General features: G+C 42.0%; 2 protein-coding genes across 2 annotated transcripts in view; one reads left to right on the top strand and one right to left on the bottom strand.

The window, feature by feature from the left end:
* Positions 1–299: 299 nt before the first annotated feature.
* Positions 300–27,244, bottom strand: part of LOC146668708 (neuronal acetylcholine receptor subunit alpha-7-like) — a 56,360-nt gene continuing 29,415 nt past the window's right edge. The window contains exons 5-10 of the mRNA XM_085410705.1: positions 11,610–11,689; positions 10,348–10,515; positions 5,353–5,547; positions 4,728–4,814; positions 2,969–3,078; positions 300–2,164 (exon numbers count right to left, since the gene is read on the bottom strand). Of these exons, the coding sequence (XP_085266831.1) occupies positions 1,562–2,164; positions 2,969–3,078; positions 4,728–4,814; positions 5,353–5,547; positions 10,348–10,515; positions 11,610–11,689 (1,243 nt within the window). The 3' untranslated portion in view covers positions 300–1,561. The remainder of the gene's footprint in view (positions 2,165–2,968; positions 3,079–4,727; positions 4,815–5,352; positions 5,548–10,347; positions 10,516–11,609; positions 11,690–27,244) is intronic.
* On the top strand, positions 11,636–25,739 carry LOC146668709 (uncharacterized). The gene is made up of 2 exons (XM_085410706.1): positions 11,636–17,448; positions 23,244–25,739. The coding sequence occupies exon 2, from the start codon at positions 23,536–23,538 to the stop codon at positions 25,048–25,050; it is 1,515 nt and encodes a 504-aa protein (XP_085266832.1). The 5' UTR covers positions 11,636–17,448; positions 23,244–23,535; the 3' UTR covers positions 25,051–25,739.

The following is a 27,244-nucleotide window of genomic DNA, read 5'->3' as shown; positions in this document are numbered from 1 at the left end:
TCGTTAGCGTGGTTAGCTCGCTAACACGTTGACGCCGTCCAGCCCCACGCACGGGGCGATCCGAGGTAACTCGCTAACGGAGATTTTCCGCTTTCATCTTGTCATTGCCTGCAGGTGAAGCTATGGGGGAGGGGGAGTTGTGTTCAGTGAAGGACAGGCGAGGCCGAGTGACGTTGCGTAGAGACAAAAGTGGACGAAAGAGAGGCAAACCTGCGGCTCCATAAGTATAATTATAACGTAACATAGACTATATGATATAAACGATATTGTCACATCTTATATCTCGTATGAAAATATATCGCCCAGCCCTACACTGTATGTACATTGGATCTTTTGTTTTCATGATGTGAAAAGGTTTTTGAGGGGAAGAACCACAAGCAACATAACTTGACAGTTTTTGAAATATTGTTTTCAATTTATTGCACCAATGTGTAAGACTATGTTGTAGTGTGTGTGTTTTTGAGGCCTTGTGTCTGATGTCTGTGGACAAAGTTTGGTTTTTCAGCAAGAGTGAATGGTTTTGAGTGTAGAGCTTAATTTTGACCTGAAAATACAATTTTCGGGAAATTGAGTGAGACGTTATGGATTTGTGTTTACTGTTTTGAGAATACGAGCCATAGTTTCAAGAAAAGTGTTTAAGCAATCGAGAAAAACTGTAATATATATTAGACTAATAGCTCCATTTGTAAAAGGAAGAGTAATAATGAAGGTATAAAGAAATTATTTGGCTTTCTTTGTTGTAATGAATCAGATACAGTTGTAAGTCAGGCTGTGGGAAATTATAATGGGCATTTTCACCTTGAGGGGACAACTATATAAATAAAATTGAGTTGAATTGAAATTTTAAATCAAATTTCAGTTAGCGAGGGAAAATGGTATATTTATCTAAAATGAAAATACTCAGTAGTTTCACACCTCAGATTAGTGAAATGTATAATTTCAGTAGATCTCAGTGAATTTGCTAACTCATTAAAAAATCAATTTCAGCTTAACCAGATTGCACTGTAAAATGTGGATTTATTTATAAAATACAAAGAACAAATGCATTACAAGAATACACCTGTAAAACCCTGTACTATATATGTAACTGCTGAAGTTGTTTAGGTAAGACATCTCTAGAAAACGGAGTGAAGACAGGATGTGTAAATTCTAAAATTAAGAGAAAAGAAAAGCTGTAAGGGAAAGAGTGAATTCTGATGAGACGTGACGCTCAAATGGTGGCAAGTAAATGATGTGGTGCAGCAGGGATACAGAAGAAAAGTGCATCAGTCTGACTTTCTACATCATTAACTACTACATGTTGCTTCAACTTCCTATGTACCTGTATGTATGTTGTAAGCTAAAGAGGAACCTTCACAGGGAAAAAACACATTACCCCAGCTATATACCAACAAACGTGTAATGAGAGGGGTAAAGGCTGGGTACTGATCTATGGTGATATCAATTCTAAATTAACTTGAGCTTGTGTGTCTTCACATAAAAGTACAAGAGAGGCTTGTGTCTAATTGTGTCAGAATTTCTACTGTTAGTTTTTATCTGTCAGTGATGATAGAGAGCAGCCTTACGTAAAGTCTTTTGACACGGCTTCAATGAAATTGGGAGCTGACATGAGAATAGTGAAGGTGCAGATGATGGAGAACAGCGAGAAGGCCACCAGGCATAACCGGTCCACGACTGCAGCTGCAAATTTCCACTCGCTGCAGATTGCCTCCCCCTCGTCCTGCTCTCTGAAGCGATTCGCAATGTACTGCACTTCTTCCAAAATCCGGCAAATTTCGGGAATCTGCTCCAAAAGCAAAGTCCGTGTCTGGTCTGAGTGGATGTCAAGCTGGGAGGTACCGTTATGATGATTCCCTCCACCTCCATTTCCACCACCGCACACAATCACACCTGAATCAACACTAGGTGGAAACACAGGGTTGTCTGTGCCCATTGAGTGGTAGCTAAAGTATAGGTTCATGTTTCCATTGGTTGTTGTTGCCTGAGTGGATGGCTGCCCTGGTATGGTGCTCATCTGAATGCTGGTGGTGCTAGTGTGGTGAGCAGGAGAATGGGAGTACTTATAAGTTGGAGGACTGCTTGAGCTCACTGGAGTTTTGCTTTCCTCTCCAGGCTTCTTCATACGGAGGAACCAAGCGCACCAGTTGAGAAGAAAGACTCGGACCTGAAAGAAAGAAATAAGAAAGATAAAGATTTAGCTGGAGGAAAGAAGGTGGAAAGATTGGATTGATATGTTAATTTACACTGGAAAGTGTTCCTTAGACTACCATGACCTGGATGACAGAGAATCTACATAGACAGTTTAATTGACACTTACCAAAAAAATAGTCTAAAATCTTCTAAAATGACTAAAGCTAGCAACAGAATTGAAACAACAGTTGGTATGATTTCATCCTGAAAATTTCTATTTCTTGCATTTATTTGGTGGCCTACCAAAAAGGCAAAGCTTCTTAAGAGAATGAGAGCAGGACTAAAAGGAAAAAATCAAAAGATAATAGAAGGATACATCAGAAATGACTTGTTCACAGCCACTCTTAAAATGTTGCCTCAAGTGGTAAAGGGTTTAAGAAAAGTTTTGCAGAGTATAGTTTTAAAAAGTACCTTTAATCATTGTGTAAGATCTTGGTGTCATGTCCTTACACAAACAAACTCGAAAATAAAATGGACTTATACTGGCTCAGCGGCTGTACCTCTATGCATTATGTTAGAGCAGTGGTTGTCAGGTGAAAAATATGATGTGAAACTAAGGAGAGTCAATTTTTTTTTTTATGGTTTTTTTTTTTTTACTAAACAAAGAAGGATCTGTTATTGTTATTGTGCTAATGATGCGTACCCTTTTTGTTGCAAGAACTAACCTTTTTCAACTTCTAAAGAGGGGCACATCAAAGCTTGGAAACAGTTTTAGAGAGGTGGTTATTGAAATAATACTGTAATTAAATTGTCTCTTTTTTCCCCTTATTGAACTCACCCATTTAGGCATTTTTCCTCCGTGGGGGTCATGGTGGTGGAATTGCAGAACCAGAACAGTTACCACCACCGACAATCCCACAATCATCATGGTGCTAGCAAAATACTGAGCTGAAGAAGAATACGAACAAATCAGTATATTGCAATTTCAATAAAGGACACATGGCTTGTTAGTAGATATTGTAGTCTGTTACTGAATGATTTATTTATTTAAATATATAAGTGAAATGGTCATTTTAAAATTATTAGATTAGAAAGCATCATCACTGTCACCAAGTAAGGTAGCTGGTTGATTATTCAGTGAAGAAATGATCCCTGTCAACAAATCTAAGGTCATAACACCCCAGGGGCGGTTAAGAGGATGACTAACATCTTTTTTGTTAATGTAAAATGTAGCCAAAAGACATAACAGCCTTGGAGGCACTGGAAGACACACAGGGACATAAAAATGCATATCCTTTCCATGTAGGAAAGCATGTTTTTCAAACACATTCTGATGCAGCTGTGATGTCAGCGATTAAGTAGAAAGGCGGGCTAATGAAATTATACGTTTCCGTGTCACAATATAATTGGAATTGTATGATAACCTCTGATAGTAAATGTCAAAGACATTTTTGTCTTTTATCTATTATCTCTGATATACAGTATCTGTAGTGTGTTAAACATCTACTCTAAAAGGCGTGTTTTCTCTTGGCTTTGTTTTACATCACTGAGCTGCCAGATGATGCAGGGCAGCAGCCCTATCTGCAGCTTCTCCTCCCTTCTTAAAGTCTGCTGCCTTGTCTTCCCCTGTCTGCATCAGTATGGTCTTATGCAACACAACTGTTTATCTCCTACGCTGAATATAATCTTCACATACTGCATCAGCAAGCAAACACCCACCCCACACTCTTTAGAACCCGCCCACAGCCACAACATATCAGTCCATCTGTGCAAAGAATGTTTTCTGCTACAGACTGCCCTGTGATGTGAGTATGAGGCATAACGATCTATTTTGACACTCTAACCTATTGTAGCCAACTGTCTCCTGGGTAAATTATTCTTTTCATCCAGCAACTTTCCATGGTTTTCTCTCTGAACAGTAAATTGAGAAAATAAAATCTCCATACTGACCCACTACCCTCACTGTGGCACTTTATACCTTTTCCACCTTTTGGGCAAGTCATGATATATTATAATTTTCTTACCTATTTATTGTAAAAACAATTCCATCAATTAAAAATAAACTAAAAATAGCACACATTTTAGCTCTTGGATGTTTGAAAATGGAAATATTAGATTGTGATTTAAATAACATTTTCTAGTGTTGGCATCCATAACCAATTTAGAATCACCAATTAACATCCATGTCTTTAGGTGGACACCAGAGTACAGTCTCTATGCACTACTGTGTAAATGGACTTGGTTAACTGATTATCAACAATTGCAATTGCTTCTATTAAAGCAGAAGTTTTAGCAGTTGACTCAGCAAATGAAGTGGTATGATAAGACCCTAAAAGAACTCCCCATAAACCTTGCAAAGAAGATTTCTTCACAATTATTTTAGAGACTAGTGAAGTCATATAGAAAACCAATCAGTGCTTCAAGTTATTGCTGCTAAATGTTGTTCTACAAGCCACTGAATCGAGGGATGTGCATACTCAGACTGCATAGGTTCCTGTGAAAACCTTCACAATTCACAATTGCTTTAATGTTGTTTTTAAACCAACAATTAAATAATTACCAATAAAAGCATTACGAGGAGCTGAATATTGTCTTACCAATTAGAGGAACTGAGTCTGAAGTGGCAGGCATGATCTCTGCTACCAGTAACATGAACACTGTCAGAGACAGCAGTACCGTTATGCCTAAAAAGGGCAGACACACATTAGATACATTATTTCATCAAACATCTCTATTGCTGTTAAATTGTGACTTGAGAGAACTCAAAATAAATGCAGCTGGTTGTCTTCAAAACAGGTGACAAAAGCTATGAATTTATTTTTGGAATATTTACTATCTTATCCACCGTCAAAGGAGCACTGTCTCATTTCTATTTAGTGCAGCCCTGTCTCACGGAATGGCAATTTGAAACAAGCTGGCATTTTCAGGTCCACATGATTATCTTTGCTGCGTTAACAGTGGTGCTTTTGTTCATCTGCTAAGGAACAGAATTCAAAGCAAATGCTTATTCAAAGCAATAATGTCAGCGCTAGCATAAAGCAAAGACAAATAAATGGGTAAGCAATTGCAGTCTGGTGGGCAGAGATGACCAAAGTAGGGGAGAAAGGCACATTTTTGTCTACATGTATGAATATAATCATGAATCATTGTCCCTCTGCGTGAAACTGTGTATCTGTGTCTTTGTGTGCAAGGATGGCCTGATGTGTATGTGATCCTCTGTACCCAGTGAGATCTTTTCTCCAGAGTCAGCAGGGAGCAGAAAGACCAACAGTGCCAGACCAGAGATGAGCACACAGGGGATGAGCAGGTTTAAGCCATAATAAAGAGTCCTGCGGCGCATAGTGACTGTGAACGTCACATCGGGGTAGGGCTCCTTGCAGCAGTCATAATACAGCTCATTACGCTTTGCTGGTACACCTGGGAGACATATTAAGGGGTAAAAAGGTGTCAGTTTAGAGGTCAAAAACACAGAATTATGAAATAATGGTCCAGTTCTTTCTTCTGCTTGACTGAATATTTTTTTATAAACAGTAAAATAAGCCAATAATGCACATTTCTTCATACTTCATGTATGGCCTTGTTAACAAAAAGGCATTAGTTAAAATGTAAATAAATACAGGCAAAATACTTGTAGAAGTATAATGTTTTACATTTTATGGAAAGCCAACTTGTACTTTTTATAGAAGATGTTGGAAACTTATGAATATGATAATAGTACTTTTTTCTTCTTCTTTCAATTTCTGTATTTCATAAATTTGTAGACTTTAACCAATCAGATTAATATTATTTTGTCCAGACTGGAATTTAGTTAATCATGTTGGGAAGCAGCTTGCTTTGAAAAAAACAAAAACAAAAGAAAATCAACTTGTGCCTAATAATCTCAAATCCATTCCACCTGTTTGTTTAGCAGGAAGTTATAATCAGTATAAAGAATTGCTCATACAGTAGAGACTGAAATAGAAGTTGCAAGTTCATGGCTTTAAAATGACAGCCATTTGTTGAGAGCAGTAATTGGCTTTTGAATCTGTTTAAGATAAGATAAGATAAGATAACTCTTTATTGTCATTGCACAGTCATACATAGTACAGTAGTACAATGAAATTGGAAAAACTGTCCTACGTCGGCACTACATATAACACAACACGACACGATATGACACATCACAACGTAACAAACAACACAACACAGTATATTAACTTAGTATAAAAAAGAAGAATAAGTGTATGTGTATTGCACACTGTTATTATTGCACATTAATTATTATTGCACCTTGTTATAAATATAAATATTATTGTTATCGTTTTAAACATTGTTACCTCCCCCTAAAAAGTCCAGGGAGGTATCCAGTCAGGTCAGCTATTTACATTGATCAGGGCTATTGCCCTGTTGTAAAAGCTGTCCTTGAGTCTATTTGTTCGGGACCTCAGCAGCCTGAACCTCCTGCCAGACGGCAGCAGCTTAAACACCCGGTGTCCTGGGTGTGTGCAGTCCCGTAGGATGCTGCGTGCCCTCTTGAGACAGCGAGTGCTGTACAGGTCCTTCAGGGAGGGAAGAGGATGTCCAATGATTTTTTGGGCCATGTTGATGACCCTCTGGAGTGCCTTTCTGTGTGCTGTGGTGCAGCTGGAGAACCACACACCGATGCAATATGTCAGCACACTTTCAATGGAGCAGCGGTAGAAGACGGTCAGCAGCTCCTTCTTCAGGTCCATTTTTCTGAGGATTCTCAGAAAGTGGAGACGCTGTTGGGCCTTCTTTAAGACCGCAGAGGTGTTAGAGCTCCATTGGAGGTCTGTGTCTATGTGCACACCCAGAAACTTGAAACTGGAGACCCTTTCCACGCACTCCCCGTTGATGCTGACAGGCTGCAGCTCGGACTTCCTCCTTCTGAAGTCAACTACCAGTTCTTTTGTTTTGGTGGTATTGAGGTCCAGGTTGTTGTCTGCACACCAATCTGACAGCCTCTGGACTTCAGCTCTGTATGCAGTCTCATCTCCCCCTGAGATGAGCCCCACCACAGTGGTATCATCTGCAAACTTGATGACTGTGTTGTCTGGGTGGGAACTAACACAGTCATGTGTGTACAGAGTGTACAGTAGGGGACTCAGTACACAGCCTTGTGGAGAGCCGGTGTTGAGGCTGAGGGCTGAGGAAAGATGAGGCCCCACTCTAACTCTCTGTACACGGTCTGAGAGGAAGTCTCTGATCCAGCGGCAGGTTTGCTGACCAGCTGGCCATCTTTTCATCCTGTTATTGGAATTTGTTTGATCAAAACCAGCTTGATAACTTTCAAATATAAACTATTAAAATTTATGAATACTTCCACATCTATTTTACAGACAAACAACAGTTCCTGTTCCTTACAGCATATTTGAAAGGCACCTTTTGTACACAGTACTAGTTCAACGTATCAAAACAAGTAAGGGTAGACAAAAAATTAAATGAAAACAGTAAAATGACATTAAAAAGCAGTCACTAAAGTTTATTTTATGTTCAAGTTCATTTCATGGTGACTAAAAAGTGAAAATATAGAATATATATCTGAACAGTAACTCTGTTTTTGTAAAAAACAAATAAACAAAAACTAAAAGGAGCGTGTATTTATCTTTAGCTGTAATTTAAATAGTTTCAAATAAAATTATCTTTGGAGATTGTGGAAAGTTAGCTGTAGCTGCAATGCATTGTGCCATGATCATTGGTTGTATTATATGCCGAGCAAGAGTAAAGGACTGCCACAAAATGTTAAAACCTGCAAATGTTAGTAAATGCTTCAGATTACCCAGCTACATCTCCAAAAAGCAGTCATCTGCCATGTTCAACACTATAGTTTTATCTTTGTTGTTGGCATAGATATATTTTGATTTTTAAAAGGTCAGTAACAGAAATCAACATCACATTGGCCTGGCCATAGTCAGAAAAACTACAAGTACAAGAACAATTGTATAGCTAAATGATCAGTAACAATAGCAGATCTATTTCATATGTATAATCATTTTAAGGTGGAATGCAGACAATGTTAGCTTGTCCTCTGGATTAATATCATCAATCAAGGACCTCTGTGTGAGTATGTGTGACTGCCAGGCAGTCATGTGTAGCTTACAATCAACAATCAGTGATGAATAAAAGTCAACCCACAAGAGTGCTGCCTGTGTATGGTTTACCCAGCATTATACACCTCTAATAGCAATTAATTGATTGTGAAAATGACACAATCAACAATACAGTCAAAATGCACAACTTTTTTCAAGTCAGTAACAGAAAACACTTGATATTATCACTGCGTGTGTGAGCCTTACTTCCTATAGGAATTCAGTTTAAATTGATTGCTCGGATTCAATTTCATTTCATTTAAAACTCTTGTCACCCGCTTGCCGAAGAGAAATAGCCTTTGTTAGTTTCTATTAATTTGATGGATTGTAGACCTGCAGATGCATTTACCAGATCTTGTGTGTGTGTGTGTGTGTGTGTGTGTGTGTGTGTGTGTGTGTGTGTGTGTGTGTGTGTGTGTGTGTGTGTGCGTGCGCGTGTGCGTGCGCTCACTTGTATGGGGTCATGTCCTCCATTCCCTTTAGGGACTTTAACCTGACAGAACACTAACCCATGGGAACGTGTGTCACCCTAGAGACTTAAAAGTGCAGTCCCGAAGGGTCCAGACTGCTTTTTGGGGATAAGAGTTGGTTTTAGGGTAAAGGTTATAAATAGGTGAAGGGTGGGGGTGAGGCATTCAGTTGTGATAGTTCAGATTAGGTTAATGGGCTCAGGAATGGCTTAATTTAATGAGTTACCCCCTGAGACAGTGAAACAATGCGTGTCTGCTTGCTTTTGAGTGTGTGTTTGCACTCTTGCATGAACATGGGCATGTTCTAAGGCACCAGGACAGTGTGTGTTCTTGGCCAGCTAGCTGCCTGGCTGTGCCTGAATTAAGTGAACCATCCCTAGGCCAGCTGTCACCACACACACTCACAACCCCCCATCTATTCCCCCAGCCAGCTGGGTGCACCAACTCTGTGTGTTAGTCAGTTTGTGTCTGGAAATTATTCCATTGGCCTCCGATTAACACCCAAACCTGGATGAGTTCTTTATTTCCATATGGAGACACAAGCAGTGGAATATATACAGTAAAAATATTGATAGGATGAGGGATAAAGTTAGGAGGATGATTTTAAACGGCACTTTGATGGGCAACTTTCCATGTTTTTTGATATGCTTTATCCATTTGAGTCATCAACCCTAACCCTAACTGTAGGCAAAATGCTGGAGTCATTTCCTAGATGCTTCTGAAAGGCTTGAAGGTATGAACTGAGAGAGTTCTTTTTAACTACTTCTGATGGATTTTATTTTTAGATTTGCTAGCCTACCTGTTGTGATCAGTATTTGAAATTAGCATCACCTGTATTGTACAGAAATGCTGTCAGAAACAGAATTTGTTGAAGATTTATTTAGTACTATAGTAAATAGAAGCTGCATTATTCACACCATCTAAAGACCCCTTCGTTGTGGACTGATTGACTAAGAGAGTGGCATCTTACAAAGAAAGAAACACAGCTGAAACACCTGCTGTGTGTGACACTGATTGGATGTTTCACATAGTTAATACTGTCACGGCCAGGCGGATCAGCTGCACGCTGATCAGCCCTCTCTGTTTCTCTTCCTCTTCTCTCTCGCCGGGGCGGAACTCACTGTGGGTTCATGCCCTTGGTCCACGCCCTCGGGAGATGAGACCCAGGTGTCTCATTAAGGGGAGCAGCATTTAAGCCAGGAGGTGACTGCTGTTCGTCGCTGGATCGTTGTCTACCACGCGTTAGTAAAGTCAAAGCTACAGCAAGTTTAGTGAAGAGTGTTTTCCTCTGTGCATCGTCCTTAACCCTGTCTCCCTGTCTACAGAACCTCTTGGATTTTTCCCCGTGTGTTTCCCGTGTGGCAGTGTTGGAGTGTGAACCTGTGATCGTGTGAGTGGATATTCTGAAGAACATATGCTTTCCCTTGGACTTCCCTGGAGACCCCTTCTTCCCCCACTCAGCTGTATATAACACCCCCCTGCACATTCTTGTATATACACCTGGTGACTTGTAAATAAACTCTTCTTGTAAGCATCAGTACCGGAGTCCTGCGCTTGAGTCCTCCTTCCAACCGTAACAAATGCTGAATCTCAGTGAGAGTCTTATCAGGGTCTTTCTTATTCAGCATCTATGCATGACATTTTGTTTTCGTTCTTACCAACAAGGTCCCACTCCCCATTGGGTATATATGTAGAGACATCGACTTCCATCATCTGGAGATCCAGCAACCAACCATTGTGGGTCCAGGAACCAAATTTCAGGTCACACTTCTGAATATCAAACGGGAACCACCGAACGTCGATGTAGCAGGTACTCTTCAAGATACCTGCAGATAAATTACTTTTAGAAACCAATCAGTTTTTTTATGTAAATATTTATTTTTAAAATAATAAAAAGTTACTTCTACATGACAATTTTTATTTAAACATACTTTAAATAAATGCTTCTCTGATACTAAAATCTAGTATATTCCAAGCCATTTATTATAGGCACTGATATCCTTTTAGAATACAAATAAACATCAGCTTTGCGATTCAAAAAATACTGATCTAGAAACAGATCAAGAGCTTTAGTTAGTGTTATATCAAACATTAGATGGGGTGGGGGGGGAGTATTTGAGTTCAGTGGCCATGGCATCTTTGCTGATGCCAGGCAGGGTAGTTTGAGTGAGTCTGAAATTGCTGATCTCCTGAGATTTTCACCAGAACAATCTCCAGAGTTTACAAAAATTGCTCAGTGAGCAGCAGTTCTGCAAACAGAAAAGTGCATGTAAAAGACTAAAAGAGAATGGTGACACTAGTTAAAGCTGACAGAAAGATGATGGTAAGCCCTTTAGAAAGCATAATAAGTGGAAGACCATGACGCGCTCTTCTCCTGTCAGCCAAGAAGACAATGCTGAGGCTAGAGCTAGCTTGTGTTAATAATCCAAGTTGGTTGTAGTGGTATAACAGTTTTCTCTGCAAACTTGAACTTGTATGTCTGCATGCTATAGTCTGAATATTTTTGCTGACCATATATTTCTTATACCCATAATTTACCATCTTCCAATGGCTGTTGCAGTAAAACAATGCAAGACAGCAATCCAATTCTGTCTTTGTGAACAAGAAAGTGAGTTCAGTGATCTTCCATGGCCCCCCGAGTCACTAGATCTATATCAAATGGAACAACTTTGGTATGTGGAGGAAGTGGAAACAGTCTCTAATGTTCAGTGATTGTAAAATGACATTGTCTTGGGAATCTGAATAGAGATTGTTCACCAGAACAGTGAGGTGAGAATGAGAAGGGTGTTGATGGCAGTGATAACAGTAATGATGATGTTGAGATAATGATGTCCCTAAGATGATGACAATTTGGATTTAGCATGTTGGGAGTAGTGTGGGACGGTAGTGTAAGAATATAGAAATATCTGGGATGTCTCACCTGGTGGAATGTACTGACAAGCTCCTGAAGCATTGACCAGCACATTTGTATGGAACGTGGCATCAAACCTCTCATCAGCACTATAGGGGGACAAGAGTAGTTAAATGGGGCATTTTATCATAACAATTAAATGGAAGAGAAAAACACACAGAAAGAAGAGAATAGAAGTTATTAAGCTGAGTCAGAGTCAACTACAAAAGTAAAGATAGACAAAAAAACATCAAGTGGTAAATGAAGGTGACAGAAGGCAGAGACAAGGGGGATTAGTGAAGATCCAGACAGAGTGTGTTTAATTTTGCTCATCATGTTAAATAAACACGGTCGTCTGTTACCAAGACGTCCTTCAAGCAGACCAGGGATTATCTATTTCGCATGCTCAAAATCTCTGGAACACAAAAACTGATTAATGTTTCTTTCAGAGAGTAAAAATAACCAGAAGAGTATCTGAGAAGTCAGTTGAAGAATACTTTTGCTTTGTTAGGCTGATTTGATTGTGTCATGCTGAAATTGTATCTATTGAGCTTCTGACAACACACATGCTAATAATAAAGTCTTCTACACTGACAGTTTAATATACCAACAACTAATTAACATCTAACAGTCAAATTAAACCATGCCACTGTTAGATAGTGAGCTACCACTGACTCATATTATGTTGAGATTAGTATGTGACATTAACTTCATTCATTGTAGGTGTCTTAACAATTATGGTTGCAATGTGGGATAAAATTAACAATGCCCCAGTCATACAGCTCTACAGACTGGTCAGGACCCATCTGGGAACTGGCAGGTTGCAAGTGGATGATGGAGGTTGATGGAGGGTGTCACTAGGAAAACAGTTGCAGGTGCAGAGACTGGTCAATGACCAGTGGAATAACCATGGAAGTGACAGACTTGTGCAGCTAATCTCTCAGTTGTAGTAAAACTCAAGTGTTACTGTCCCTCAGCTAGTAGTTACCAAGTATTTGAGGTCAAACATGCAAAATCACAGGCAACTGTGAGTAATCAAAGCAATCACTATGACTTTTTGGTGAAGCATGTTCTTTGAAGCCAATTTCACTGTGCGAGCAACAGTGACCTCTATTCATTGTTGTAAAAGTAAGCATGTGAAAAATATAAAAAAGTGTAGCTTTTAATAAATTCTAGACTGAATCTGTGAGTGAATGTGAGTGCGAATGGTTGTCTGTGTCTCTATGTGTTAGCCCTGCGACAGACTGGCGACCTGTCCAGGGTGTACCCCGCCTCTCGCCCTATGACAGCTGGGATATGCTCCAGCGCCCCCCTCGACCCTGGAAAGGATAAGTGGAAGTGAATGGATGGGTAGGGATTAGCTTGAAAAAATCTGTTGACTCATTAAAACACATCTTGATTGAAATATACTTGTCAGATGTCAAAACTTGTCAATGAGGTCATCAAATGGAAAGAACTAAACTAAATTGCCAAGCATCTGAGTATGTTAGCACGGTCATCATGAGTAATTAGCATATAATTTTATCATTTAGCTCAAAGCCTCCTGTGTATAAGTATACCCTATCACGGTTGTAAACACTTTTGAGTTTTGTTTATGCTGGATAATGAGATGGAAAAGAAGGGGAAAAACTACCAAATGGACAAAGCATATGGACTGAAAACAGCCTCCTTGCAAAAGTAATGAACCGGTAAATGGCATACAATTATACCTATTTATCCATGTATTCATAACAAGTATAATATTTAATTCACATATTTCAGTATGCTGTGACCTCTTAAAAAGGAAAACTGAATGAGGTGCACTGGCAACTCAATATATCTCATTTTAAAGGATGAATGAATGTTAATGCAACTCAGACAACAGTTCAAACCGCACTGTTATTTTCCATTAGTAAATATTTACTGCTTGTAGCATGAGACTATATGCAACTGGAGAGTGAGGAACATTTAAACAACATTTCAAATTCTTCTGACAAGCTTTTTGCTTTGTGGGTGGAGTATAGATTTTAGTAAAGTTTTTGGGACTGAATCCAGAAGACGTGTAACAGGACAAAGCTTTAATGGATGCAGATTTATAATGCTACATCCATAATTTATATCTAATCATTTATTTCACTTAAAGGGTGGAAGACAGAGACTGTGAGAATATTTCAGAGTAGCTCTCATCCATTGCCTAGAATAAATGATCTTAGCATTTAGCCTTGTAATGGTATCTGGAATACATCTACCTCACATGGACAAATTAAAGCATTAAAAATTGAAATAAAAACATTTCATTTTTCATTTACTAAACCCTCTCTCAAAATGCCAATATAAATGTTTAATATGAAAGACAATGACTTGAATAATGTACAGCACACAGAGACCCAGGCATTAATGATTCCTTGATGTATAACTTTAACCGCATTTAATTAGATCACATATTAATAAAAGATCACATGAAAACTACAATATGTCTTAAATCCCAATTGACTTTTTATTGAGTTTTTTCTTAATGGGATTCTTCAAAAACTTTACTTTATAGCAATAAATAATTCCAAAAGTGTAATATCCCAGTATTAAAAGTGAAAAAGAAAATGTATAAATCATAAATGGAAGTAAAGTATTACTTAAATTAAATTGGTCATTACTGCACTGTAACTTTAAATATGTTTCTCACATAGCAGTATAGAATATGAAGTCTGGTTTCAATAGTCAGTGGAGAAATGCAATGACACGGTCTGGACTGACATATCATTCTTGTCAAACACTGTTGTAGTGTGTGTCAGCAATTTATCTTTTAGATAACTAGCTATAATATAAAAAAGTAATGCTTCTTTACAGATAAATGGTCTATACTATTTACATGGGAAAAGTAGAAAGCTTAGTCTTTTTGTATTCAAGCTTTCCAGATATCTATAAATGATGAAATATTCAAATCCATGTCTTTGACAGAGAGGAATTGTCATTGTATTCATATTTTATTCATGTGAGGAGATTATTGATTTGTTTATGTGCTGACACAAGCAAATACAAAATTACAACTGTCCCTACTTTCTGGACCTAGTGTTCAAAAATTCTTGACTAAGTCAAAGTCACTAACTTTCTTTAGAAAAAAGAAACAGAAAAAGACTATCCAGGATACAAAAAGTGGTACATTAAAATGCACATTCTCTGAAATAATATCAAAGTCAATCCACTGATCTTTGTCCTAAGGTGTTGTTGTATGAACTACCTTATGATCAAACAGTATCTGATACAAGTCCTGAGCCAGGAATCCTTAATGTCCCACTCAGAGACTCCAATAAGATGAAATTCTTTGAACTGGTTTTTGCTTCATAAGCATAAAAAAATAATCACCCTTTTTGAGAAGTGCAGCTGCATAGGGTTTACCTTTTTTGTTCTCTCAGATAAAAGTCCAACTAAACACCTCTACACCAGTAGAAGGAATATGATCATTGGTATCTTTTCACTTCCTATACTGTCTGCTGCGTCTTCCCCACCAGAGAGGAGACATTCTACATTGCCAGTCAGACTTCATAGTCCCAGACTTACCTTGAGGGTTGAACATGAGCATGGTTGACCTGGGCTTAGACTTTGTAAATCTTAGGGGCTGATGTGAGGCTGATGGGACCAAAGCAAAGATGCTTGATCCAGGTTTTACTCTGACCAGGGTCAGATGAAAGAAAGGTCAAGTGAAGTGTCAACCATGGCTAAAGACTTGGAACTTGTAGCATTTCTGAATATCCACAATCCAGAATATAATCTACTAGAAATGTGCACTTGCATTAGAGTCCACCACTTGGGAAGGAGCGCACTTTACGCTGCCATCATCATCATGCTGTCTGTGATAAAATAAATAAATAAGAATTTATTTTTTGCACAAAGGGCTGAATGGTCTGAAGATTGACTTAAGGTCTATGTATACCATCCATCCATCCATCTTCATCTGCTTTATCCAAGGCCGGGTCGCGGGGGCAGCAGCCTAAGCAGAGAGGCCCAGACCTCCCTCTCCCCAGCCATCTCCTCCAGCTTATCCGGGGGAACACCAAGGCGTTCCCAGGCCAGCTGAGAGATATAATCTCTCCAGCGTGTCCTGGGTCTGCCCCGGGGCCTTCTCCCGGCGGGACATGCCCGGAACACCTCACCCAGGAGGCATCCTTGTCAGATGCCCGAACCACCTCAGCTGGCTCCAGTGTATACCATTGTAGCTTATTGTCAGCTGGCCCAACAGTCCTGATTCCCATGGCTTTCATGTTGTGTTTAAGGGGCATAGTAGTAAAGACAGTAAACATTTGTGACACAAAGTGGGCAGATCCTGACCTAAAAGTATCTTAATTTTGAAAAGATCATTTGATGTGATTCCTTCTGGGAGTGAAGGATACCAATAATTGACATCTGACAAGTTGGTAAATACATTAGATTGTTCCCTATGCAACCAAAACCTGCAATGCCCATTACCTACTAACCCTTAGCAGTGAAGTGGTAAATCTCTCTGACATGGGGGATAGAGGTTTAATGTCGAGATTTGGTGTGGGTGGAATGAGGGTGGTCCTGTCACTTTGAATTTAAAAAAAAATGTGTGTGCTAAAGCCTTGCCACTGCACTGACCTAGTTTCCCATTAGGGATTTGTAAAACTACATCTTCTCATAATTTTAATCTCCTCTCATGCTTGCTTTCTTGATTCATAAAAATAAGAGTAAATGATTTTACTCCAGATTTATGTTGAATCCATGAAGAATGTCATTTACAATCTAGGTCTCTGTCAGGAGCATATTGATCATTATCAGTTATCCCTACTGTAAGCCGCTTAATGTTCTGTATCATCCCTTGTAGACACCCAGAGCTCTTGCTTCCATCCCTCTTTCTCACTCATTCTCTCTCACTCTGTCAGGGTTCCTGGGTCGGTGACCCAGTGTTTTCAGTTCACACTCACTGTTTATCTACTGCCTGTTCCACTTCCTGTTTTATTGTGTTAGCTGTTGGGTTTAGATTTTATTATTGTCATTTGTATTAGGAAACATTTAATCATATATGCTTAGAGGTGTATAATCAATTGTGTAGTGATAAGTTGTGTGATCTTTAACAGGCTACAGAGGCTTGGTGTGTATTCCACACTGGAATGCACACCTGCATCTTGGGGGCATGGGAAGAGGTCGCATCTTGTTTTATTGTTTTATGGTAGGATTAACGTAGCTACATTTGTTTTAGTCTAAGTGCTTTTCTGTTTAGATGAACTGCTGGACTTCCTTACCGGGGGGGTCTAGTCTACCCTCTTCCTGACCAAGGATGATTGCCTTCGTGCTTTCATGTGTTATATGACCCTTTTGACACACACACACACACACACACACACACACACACACACACACACACACACACACACACACACACACAGTATTCTTTGTTCACATGTATACCTATGTAAGATGTTATATGTTAATGACCCTATGCATATTCATGTAACCACAATAAAAGGAGTGCTGTGGGGAAACCTGGCTGAGAGTCTGACAGTGGTCAAGTGGTGGAACGACGCTTGGCTCCAGCCAGGTCTCCCTCATGCATGAGTAACCAGAGAACTTTGGTGCCTTGAGTCTTGCTTTTTGCTGCGTAGCAGATTGTCCTTAACGTTCCAGCGAATAGGTTTATGCTACAAACCTATCATTAATTGGTCCTTCGAGCCGGATCCCTGGAGTCGACGTTCACCGAGGGGAAAAGAGACACACCGAAAGACTGACGTCAGCCAGGACTTATAGAGGTCCTGCAACAAAGTCCTGAGGCGTGAGAATTCGTCATCGGGCCGGTGGATTAGCCGTCTGTTTTTTTCTCCTCGATGGATGGCGATTGATGGGATTCGGGACTGACGCTACACGCAATAAGCAACTCCAAGTAAGAAAAAAAAAAAAAAAAAGAGTTTATAGCTATAATTACGTCTTCACCGCTCAGTGGGGTGTTGCCCGTGGCCGCTCAGTGGGGCTAAAATTCACCGTCTCAGTGGGGCGATGTACAAAGCCGCTCAGTGGGGTTTTAGTACAGAAGCATTAAGTCGCAGAGTTGCGCAGTTCGAACTTTATTTTGGTTAAAATACAGACCGCTTTGTGGGGTACTGTAGTGAGTTCTCCACCGCTCAGTGAGGTGTTGAGAAGTTCCGCGGAGTCCATTTGTGCTGGACGATAGGCCTATTTCGTGTTAATTTTTTGTTGTTGTGTGAGTGTGTTTGTGTGAGTGCGTGCAGAGCAGAGCACGTGGTCTGTGACGTCAGCAGTTGTTGTTGTTGTTGTTATTATGGGTTCCCAAGCTACCAAGAGTGTGCCAGAGGGTGACGAGAAGTTTATGATGAAATTCGCTCCCGGTAGCACAAAGTATTTAGGACATTGGCGCAAGAAATATGATTTTGAAGGTAAATTGGTTGTAGGACTATGTCAAATGTTAGTAGATCAGTTGACAGTAAAGGCAGCTTGTGCGAAAGGAAAATTTAAACAGGAGAAGGAGTTACAACTGGCGTCCGCTAAATTGTGGTTGGAGCAGGCGCGGAAAAGACAGGAGGCAGTGAATGCGAAGAGAGCAGCTTTGCAGGCATTAGCTGTGAAACCTGAAGATGAGACGGTGCAGTCTACTTCAGTGGTGCTGACGTTAAAGGACCAACAGCGTAGAGCAGCATTAGAGAGAGAGAGAGAGGTCAGAGAGGAGGAAGAAAAGCAGGAGCAGGAGAAGAGAGAGAGAGAGGAGGAGGACAGAGTACGGCTGGAGTTTGGGGATGCCGCAGCACGATATTTAAGCCCTTATAACACTAGATCCAAAACTAAAAGTGATGGGGCGAGTGCAGCTGGTATGCCTGTCTACCCTTTCCATGATACCTTTCCCATGGTGGAGGTTGCAAATCCCCATTTTGGTGTTGAAAATGACCAAAGCCGTGTTATTTGTGTTTACAGGCCATGGACTGAATCTGAATGTGCAGAGGCATGTAAAGATTTAGGAAACCCGTTGACTAATGTTGATGAATTTATCGCCCGACACAAGCAACTCTGCTCCTCGTATCGTTTAAACGGTCAGGAAACAGAAGCCACCTTTAAGAAGTGTCTCACATATAATTGGGCTCGCGTGCGAGGCACCTACACAGGGAGGGATGGTGATACAGTCCTAGCCTATGGCCATGCAAATTTAAGAGGCCAAGTTGACGGGGTTTATGAGCGTCTTAGAAATACCTTTAAAGCTTCTGTAGATTACAACAAAATTGCCCAATGCATTCAGAAGGAAGGAGAGGATGTTCATGAGTTCAGGGCAAGAATAGAGGAAGTTTTCAAAGAACATAGTGGCCTTGAAGAGAGTGCAGAGAAGGCCAGCCCATATCAGCAGCAGTTAAAACATGCTTTGATGAATGGCTTCCATCCACGCATTGCTGCTCTCATCAGGAAACAAAATGTCAATCAGAACACTGATGGGTCCGTTGAATGCATGAACTGGGCCCGCCATGCACAGGAAGTTATTAAAAATAAAAAAAAGAAGTCACAAAACACTGAGGCCGCTGCCTTTTTAGTAGATGAAATTTTGTTTCAGGGACAGGCTGGAAGAGGGCAAAACAGAGGCAGGAATAGGAGAGGTAGAGGCCCATGGCGACCCCAGGATAACCGTGGTAAAAGAGATGATAAGTGCTATGCATGTGGGGAAATGGGCCATCACGCAAGGGAGTGTCCTGATCGCGTGCCTGAAGAGTATAAACGCCCTGATCCAAGAAACCCTTATTATAATAAATGACTAGCACCTGTTGACACTGCTAACACACATACATGTACAAATGATCCCTTACTTTGCCAGAATTTACAACAGCCTGTGTTTCAGACTCTAGATTTGACTGAAGTATTGTTAAATCTGTCAGGGAAAGAAGTAAAACCAGTTCGCACGTTAACTGTGCAAGGCAAAACTGTTCAATTTCTGTGTGATTCAGGTGCAGATAAAACTGTTTTAAAAGATCATGTGTCAGGAGTTGACCCTTCAAATGGCACAATTTATGTGAAGTCTGCAAATGGTCAGTTAAATCAGCATAGAATCTCTAAACCAGTCTGGATTAGAGATCCTACCACAGGAGAGGCAGTTCAGAGTTCAGTTGTAATGTGCCCAACTTGTCCGGTGAACCTCTTGGGAAGAGATATGATGATGAAACTTGGAATTTCAATAATTCCAACATCCATTGGGATGATAGCTGCAGGAAAAGGTGAAACTGCTGAGACAATGGTTCATCAGGGCAGTGGGGATTTGCATTATTACTGGACACTTGACCTGTCGGCCTCCAGACCTGATCAAATAAACTGTAAACTGTTAGCTGCAGCTGAGGAAATGTTGACAACTAGCCATGACATACAGCCACCAGATGATTTGCATGTCACACTGAGATTTAAGACCATGCCTGGGCCTGATGAGGCCTACACAGATAAAGTGCTGAAATTAGGGCCACAGAGAATCACCATAAAAGCGATATATACTGATGGTGAAACCATGGCTGGATGTAGTGTGATCCTTTCTGAAGCTGCACAACAACTTTTTACAGGGCAAACACCACACATTTCACTGACAAAGAGTGTCACAGCCGAGTGGACAGACTTAGCATCTTTGGTGAGACGGGGGGAGAGTGTTAGAATGTGGCAGCAAGCTGGAGGGGGTTGGGAGACAGACATGCAGCACAGCATCTTTCGTAAAAAGCTGGGATGGGTGACACACACTACACCACAAACACATTTAAAGGGGAGTGAGAATGACACAGCAGAATGATATGTTGTAGATGTCAAAGATCACCCGGAGCTTAAACAGGTCCCAGAGAAGCTCTGGTCTACTGGGAAGACTGATGTGGGGTTAATAACAACAGCGAGTCCAGTAGTTATAAAACCCAAAACGTCTTTTAGGCCAAGAGTGAAACAATATCCCTTAAAGCCTGATGCAGTAGAAGGCATTAAACCAGTAATAGAGGATATGATTAAGGCAGGGATACTAGTTGAAGCTCCACAAGCAGCATGTAACACACCCATCTTCCCAGTTAGAAAGGCTGATTCACAGTCGTGGCGCATGATTCAAGATTTAAGAGCTGTAAATCAAGCAGTGGAGAGTATAGCTCCATGCGTCCCCGACCCCCACACCTTATTAAATCAGCTTAAACCAGACATGACGCACTTCACCGTGGTAGATTTAAGTAATGCTTTCTTTTCCATACCAGTACATGAGAATTCACAAGGCTGGTTTGGTTTCACGTATCAAGGCAAAAAATACACATACACCAGACTGCCGCAAGGTTTTTGTGATAGTCCTACAATTTTCACACAGAATATTACAAATTGTCTGTCTGATTTTGTGATTTCATCACATTCACAGATGTTGGTATATGTCGATGACATTTTAATTGCATCCAATTCAGAGAAGAACTGCAAAGACATATCATTGGCATTGCTGACTCACTTAGCTGAGACAGGTAACAAGGCCTCACTTTCAAAGCTACAGTGGGTAAAGACAGAAGTGAAATTTTTAGGACATCTGCTTAGTGCAGCAGGGAAAAGCATACACCCAGAGAGGAAAACAGCTATCTTGGCAGCACCTAGGCCAGTGACAAAGAAACACATGATGCAATTCCTAGGGTTGCTAAATTTCTGTCGATCGTGGATGCCCCATTACTCTGAAATTGCGCAGCCATTATTAGATATGATGTACAGTAAGCCTTTGGCTATGTCAGAAAGTTTAAGTTGGACCCCTGAGGGGGAGCAAGCTTTGTGCACGCTGAAACAGATGCTGACAGGAGCATCGGTTCTAGGGCTTCCAGATTATAACAAGCCTTTTGTTCAAACTGTTGACTGTAAAGGACATTTTATGACATCCATGTTAGCACAAAAATGTGGAGGTGGCATGAAGCCAGTAGCTTATTATTCTAAGAGGCTGGATCCTGTGGCTTGTGCCTTACCTCACTGTGTGCGATCTGTGTGTGCAGCCGCTGAAGCCGTAAAGTGTTCTGGTGAAATTGTTTTGTTTCACCCTTTGACCCTGCTGGTCCCACATGAGGTTGATGTTTTATTGCTGCAGACTAAAATGACATTCTTGTCACCTGCCAGACACTTGTCTTTAATGTCACTGTTGCTCTCCCAGCCACACATAACTATTAAGCGGTGTACTACTTTGAATCCCTCTACATTGTTGCCCACAGAGGAGGAGGGTACACCACATGTGTGTAGTGAGCATGTGGAAACACAGTGTAAACCTAGAAGTGATTTAACGGACATACCACTCACTGAGGGCAAGATTTGGTTTGTTGATGGTTCCAGTTTTAAAACAACAGAGGGAAAGACTAAAACAGGCTTTGCTGTTGTGGATGATGTGCAGGTCATCCGTGCTGGGCAGTTATCACATTCCATGTCTGCCCAAGCAGCTGAGATAGTGGCTCTGACGGAAGCCTGCAAAGCAGCTGAAGGGCAGGCAGTGACTATATATACAGACAGTCAGTATGCATATGCTACACTTCATTTCTTTGCCGCTCAGTGGTCAAGACGAGGCATGACAACTTCAACAGGGAAACCTGTGGAGCATGCAACATTGTTGCAGGCCCTGTTGAAAGCAGTCTTACTGCCTAGTAAAGTTGCAGTTTGCAAATGTGCAGCACACACACGTGGCACTGACCCCATTGTACTGGGCAACGCCTTTGCAGACAAAATTGCAAAGGAAGCAGCCCTTGGAACACATGGGGTTCATATTCTGGCGGCACAGGAGCAAACTATGCCCATCACACATGATGTGCTGGCAGACATGCAGTCACACTCACCTCCAGCTGAGAAACAGCTGTGGCTCACTAAAGGAGCAAGCCTGAGAGGTGATGTCTACTATCTTTGTGATAAACCTATATTGCCTAAGAACCTATATAGGACTGCTGCAATTTTGAGTCATGGACTCTGCCACGTCTCGACAACTCAAATGGTAGCAGCAGTTGAACGGCAGTTTTTCACACTGGGATTCAATGCTTATTCAAAACATTTTTGTAAAGCATGTTTGATATGTTGTAAACATAATGCTCAGGGGAACCTTAGACCAAAACGAGGAAGGTTTCCCAGACCCAGCTACCCATTTGAAGTAATCCATATGGATTTTATTGAGTTGTCTAACTGTAACACCTACAGGTACTGCCTGGTGATTGTGTGCCCGTTCTCAAAGTGGGTAGAAGTTGTCCCCACTAAGAAAGCAGATGCTATTTCAGTGGCTAAAGTAATATGCAAAAATGTGATCCCAGAGCATGGGATCCCCCAGACTATTTACAGTGACAATGGTCCTCATTTTGTGAATGAAGTAATTGAGAAAATGTCACAACATCTGGGGATAACACTGAAAACGCACTGCTCATATCACCCCCAGAGTGCGGGGCTGGTGAAAGGACTAATGGCACAGTAAAGCTGAGACTCAGGAAAACAATGGAGGAAACAGGCAGAACATGGGTAGACTGCATTGAGCTAGTGAAAATGTATATGAGAATCACGCCAACTGATAATGGCCTAACGCCTTTTGAAATAATATATGGCAGGCCATTTAGAGTTCCAGTGTTCTGTAATGATAATGATAAAGCAGAAGAAGAAAACACACTAGCAGACTGGATGATTAAAATGCTGAAAAGCAAAGAAGTCATGAGTGCAAATAATCTGCCAGATGATTCTGTTTCTGTACAGGAAGAACGTCTGAAGCCAGGGGACTGGGTGCTGATAAAGGTCATAAAGAGGAAGTGCTGGTCAAAGCCACGGTGGGACGGACCATACCAGGCTCTGCTGACAACACCGACAGCTGTGAAAATTGCACAACGACCCACCTGGATACACCAAAGCCACTGCAAGAAGGTGACACACATCCAGGCCAGCTCGGAGTAAGTGGCAGGAAGACCGGGAACAAAGGGGGGGGAAAGCCTCCAGGGCCCCTCGTCTCAATCCGGTGAAGAAACCAACTGAGCCACAGGTACTCATCAGAATGGCTGGTAAAGTGTTGTCTACCCTGCTGGGTGTAATGGCTTTGATGTCATCATGGTCAGCTGTGGAGACCCTGTATGTTCAAGGAAACCACACCCAATACCCTCATGGCTATTCTACAAACTTTTGGTGGCAGTTTATGAATACAACTGCTCACTTGAACAATAGGACAGACTGCTATGTGTGTGCTCATATGCCGTTATCCGCATATACATCTGGACTGTGGCCGTACAGCATATCAAAGGACAGGAGTTGGTGTCTGTTGGGCTTAGCAACTCATCCTGGCAACAGAGTCCTCTGGTCCCAGGCCAATTACAGTACACCTCTGAACATCACCTGGAGTAAGTCACCACTTCTAAACATGAATTGTTCTGAGCAAACTGACTTATTGGCCTGGCCTCAAGTGTCAGACCCACTGCCGGACATAATATTGCTGAACAAGCTGAATACAGCCCAATTGCCGTTGTGTGTGATGAACAATGGATCATTGTCAGTGGGGGAGTTGCCGCTTCACTTATGTGGATACATATACACCTACTGCCCTCCAGAGGATGAGAGCAGGTGTATGAAATGCTTGACCGATGCAAAGTGCGCTGAGAACTTGACATTAAGGAGGACTGAATGCAAGTCCAACCGGGCTTACAGGATACCAGTAAAGGCAAAGAGTCAGAAGTGGACAGGATGTTCAAGGACGGTGCCGAGCAGTAAAGGAACAAGAGTTTTGGCTGATTGGTATTTCCTGTGTGGACATAAAGCCTATCTATCACTCCCTGAGGGATGGGGAGGATTGTGTGCCGTGGTGAAATTATCCGATCATGTCTTCTTCATGGACAGAGTTGAACATCACCCTAGCAACCGACAGAAGCGTGAGGTGAATTTAGCCTCACCTGACTCGTTTGGAGTGACAGTAGACACTGGAGTGCCGCGAGAATTCCGCATTTGGAGTGGAGGAGCTAAGTTCTTCCAAAGTTTGATCCCAAACATCGGAGTTGCAGAGGTGCGGGATCATGTGGAGATCAACCGATATGCCCTACTGCGACACATTAATCTCACTAAGACTCTGGGAACAGCCTTAGCGGAGGAGCAACAGGCCATCAGAACGATGGTACTGCAAAACAGGCTGACCCTAGACTTGATAACAGCATCACAAGGAGGAGTGTGTAAGCTGATTGGAGAGACGTGTTGTACGTTTATTCCGGATGGATATACGACTGGAGGAGACATCTATGAGGCACTGCAGAACTTAACTGCTCTGCAGAAATATGTGGCAGACCACACATCAGGAGGAGACGCGTCACAAGGCTGGATAGCCTGGTTGACATCTGGACCATGGTGGAATATGTTCTTACGGTTTTTGACTCCCATTCTTACATTATTGGCATTGCTTTGCTTGTTTACAGGTTGCATTTTGCCATGTGTAAGATCGATGGTGAATAAAATGATTGCTAACACCTTTACCAATTACATACTGTTGCAGCAGAGTGACATGGATACTAAGGCTGATATGTGTGTATGAAATGAAGCCTGCACTGAAAATGTTGACAAGTGGTGTAGAGCTGAAGATATATATGCCGTATAGCCTTAAAAAATGACAATACAGGGTGGTGATGTTGGGTTTAGATTTTATTATTGTCATTTGTATTAGGAAACATTTAATCATATATGCTTAGAGGTGTATAATCAATTGTGTAGTGATAAGTTGTGTGATCTTTAACAGGCTACAGAGGCTTGGTGTGTATTCCACACTGGAATGCACACCTGCATCTTGGGGGCATGGGAAGAGGTCGCATCTTGTTTTATTGTTTTATGGTAGGATTAACGTAGCTACATTTGTTTTAGTCTAAGTGCTTTTCTGTTTAGATGAACTGCTGGACTTCCTTACCGGGGGGGTCTAGTCTACCCTCTTCCTGACCAAGGATGATTGCCTTCGTGCTTTCATGTGTTATATGACCCTTTTGACACACACACACACACACACACACACACACACACACACACACACACACACACACACACACACACAGTATTCTTTGTTCACATGTATACCTATGTAAGATGTTATATGTTAATGACCCTATGCATATTCATGTAACCACAATAAAAGGAGTGCTGTGGGGAAACCTGGCTGAGAGTCTGACAGTGGTCAAGTGGTGGAACGACGCTTGGCTCCAGCCAGGTCTCCCTCATGCATGAGTAACCAGAGAACTTTGGTGCCTTGAGTCTTGCTTTTTGCTGCGTAGCAGATTGTCCTTAACGTTCCAGCGAATAGGTTTATGCTACAAACCTATCATTAATCTTGGTCTGTGTGTATTATGTTCAATCCTCTTCCCATTATCATTAGTTCATTATGTTCAGCTGTGTACTCACCGGTCCCTCATTATCATCATTATCACCAGTCTGTGTATTTAAGCCCTCTGTTCTACCCATTCAGTGTCGGGTCATTGATGATGTTGTTTCTGTCGTGTGTTCCGTCCAGTCAGTCAGTTAGCCAGCCAGTCTACCAGTCCGCTAAGTCCAGCCAGCCAGCCATCCATCCTATCATCTGTTGTCTACATATTCAATAAACCTCGTTCTGCACCACGAGTCCTGCATGTGGGTCATCCCTTCCTCACCTCCGCACACGAGCCCTGACAGAATGACCCGACCCGTGCCAAGAAGACACGCTTTTGACCCAGCGGACTCGGACCTCTACGAGCGGCAGGAGGTAGCGCTCTCCTTGTGGGCTGAAAAACTCAAGGAGAGACAGCGGCTCTTCGCGGAGCGAGAGCACGTCTTCGAGGGCACTCGCTTGGCTCTGGGCGGGCCTCGGAGACGCCGCGTTCCCCCACCTGCTGCCTCACCTGCACCGGAGCATCTGCCGCAGAGAGTGGACGTTTCACGCCGCGCTTCGGCCGCTCCCTCTCTCGCCACTCCGCTCCACGCTCACACATCACCTGCCTCATTCACCGGACCTTCAACCTCGCCACGGCACAGCGGCTCCGTCTTCCACCTCGGCTCAACAGAGGCTCCCGTGCCAGAGGCTCGGACGTGTACCCCGCCCGCTTCCTCCTCCCGGAGAAATCGGCGCACACGCCGCCATAAAACGGACCACTTTCAGCCACTCCCGATGGTGAGCTCCAGTGACTGTTTTTCGCACTCACCATCTGATTATTCACTCAAAACGCACAATAACCCCATCTCTGATTCGTGGGATGTTTCCCTCCTGGAAGATTCTGTGGACTGGGAAGATTTGTTCTGCTCTGCTCTCCCAAAGACTGTAAATAGTGGTGGCAGGAAAACCAGAACAATCCCCAATAAACCTGCTAACATCACACACCCAGTCATTATCTCCACTCCCGTCAGTCAGTCTACCCCCACACCAGTGCCAGCTCCCAGGAGGAGGGCAGCTGCGACCCAGTCTACCGCCACACCCGCTTCGGTTTCTCGAGTGGGGGTGACTGGTGTCCAGCCACCTCCCGTGCCTGTCCCAGCACCTAGGCTGAGGACGGCCAGGATCCAGTCTGACCCCCCTAGAGACTCAGCTGAGGCTCTCCAGCCAGTGCCCTCACACTCTGGAGGCACGGAAGAGCTAATCAGTCCACCACTTCATCCACCTCCTGACCCAGCCTTTCACGCACTAGCTTTATCCCTGGTTAGGCTGGCTGAAGTGTCCCCTGCTCAGGCACCGGCCTTACTAGCTCAGGCTGTAGCTTTATCTCCCTCATTAGCTC

This window comes from Rhamphochromis longiceps, linkage group LG6, assembly GCF_057381845.1.
Source record: "Rhamphochromis longiceps isolate RC_006_pf linkage group LG6, R_longiceps_female_GT1.1, whole genome shotgun sequence".
NCBI lineage: Eukaryota > Metazoa > Chordata > Actinopteri > Cichliformes > Cichlidae > Rhamphochromis > Rhamphochromis longiceps.
The sequence above is the reverse complement of the archived record's forward strand: the minus strand, read 5'-3'. Positions and strand labels throughout refer to the sequence as shown.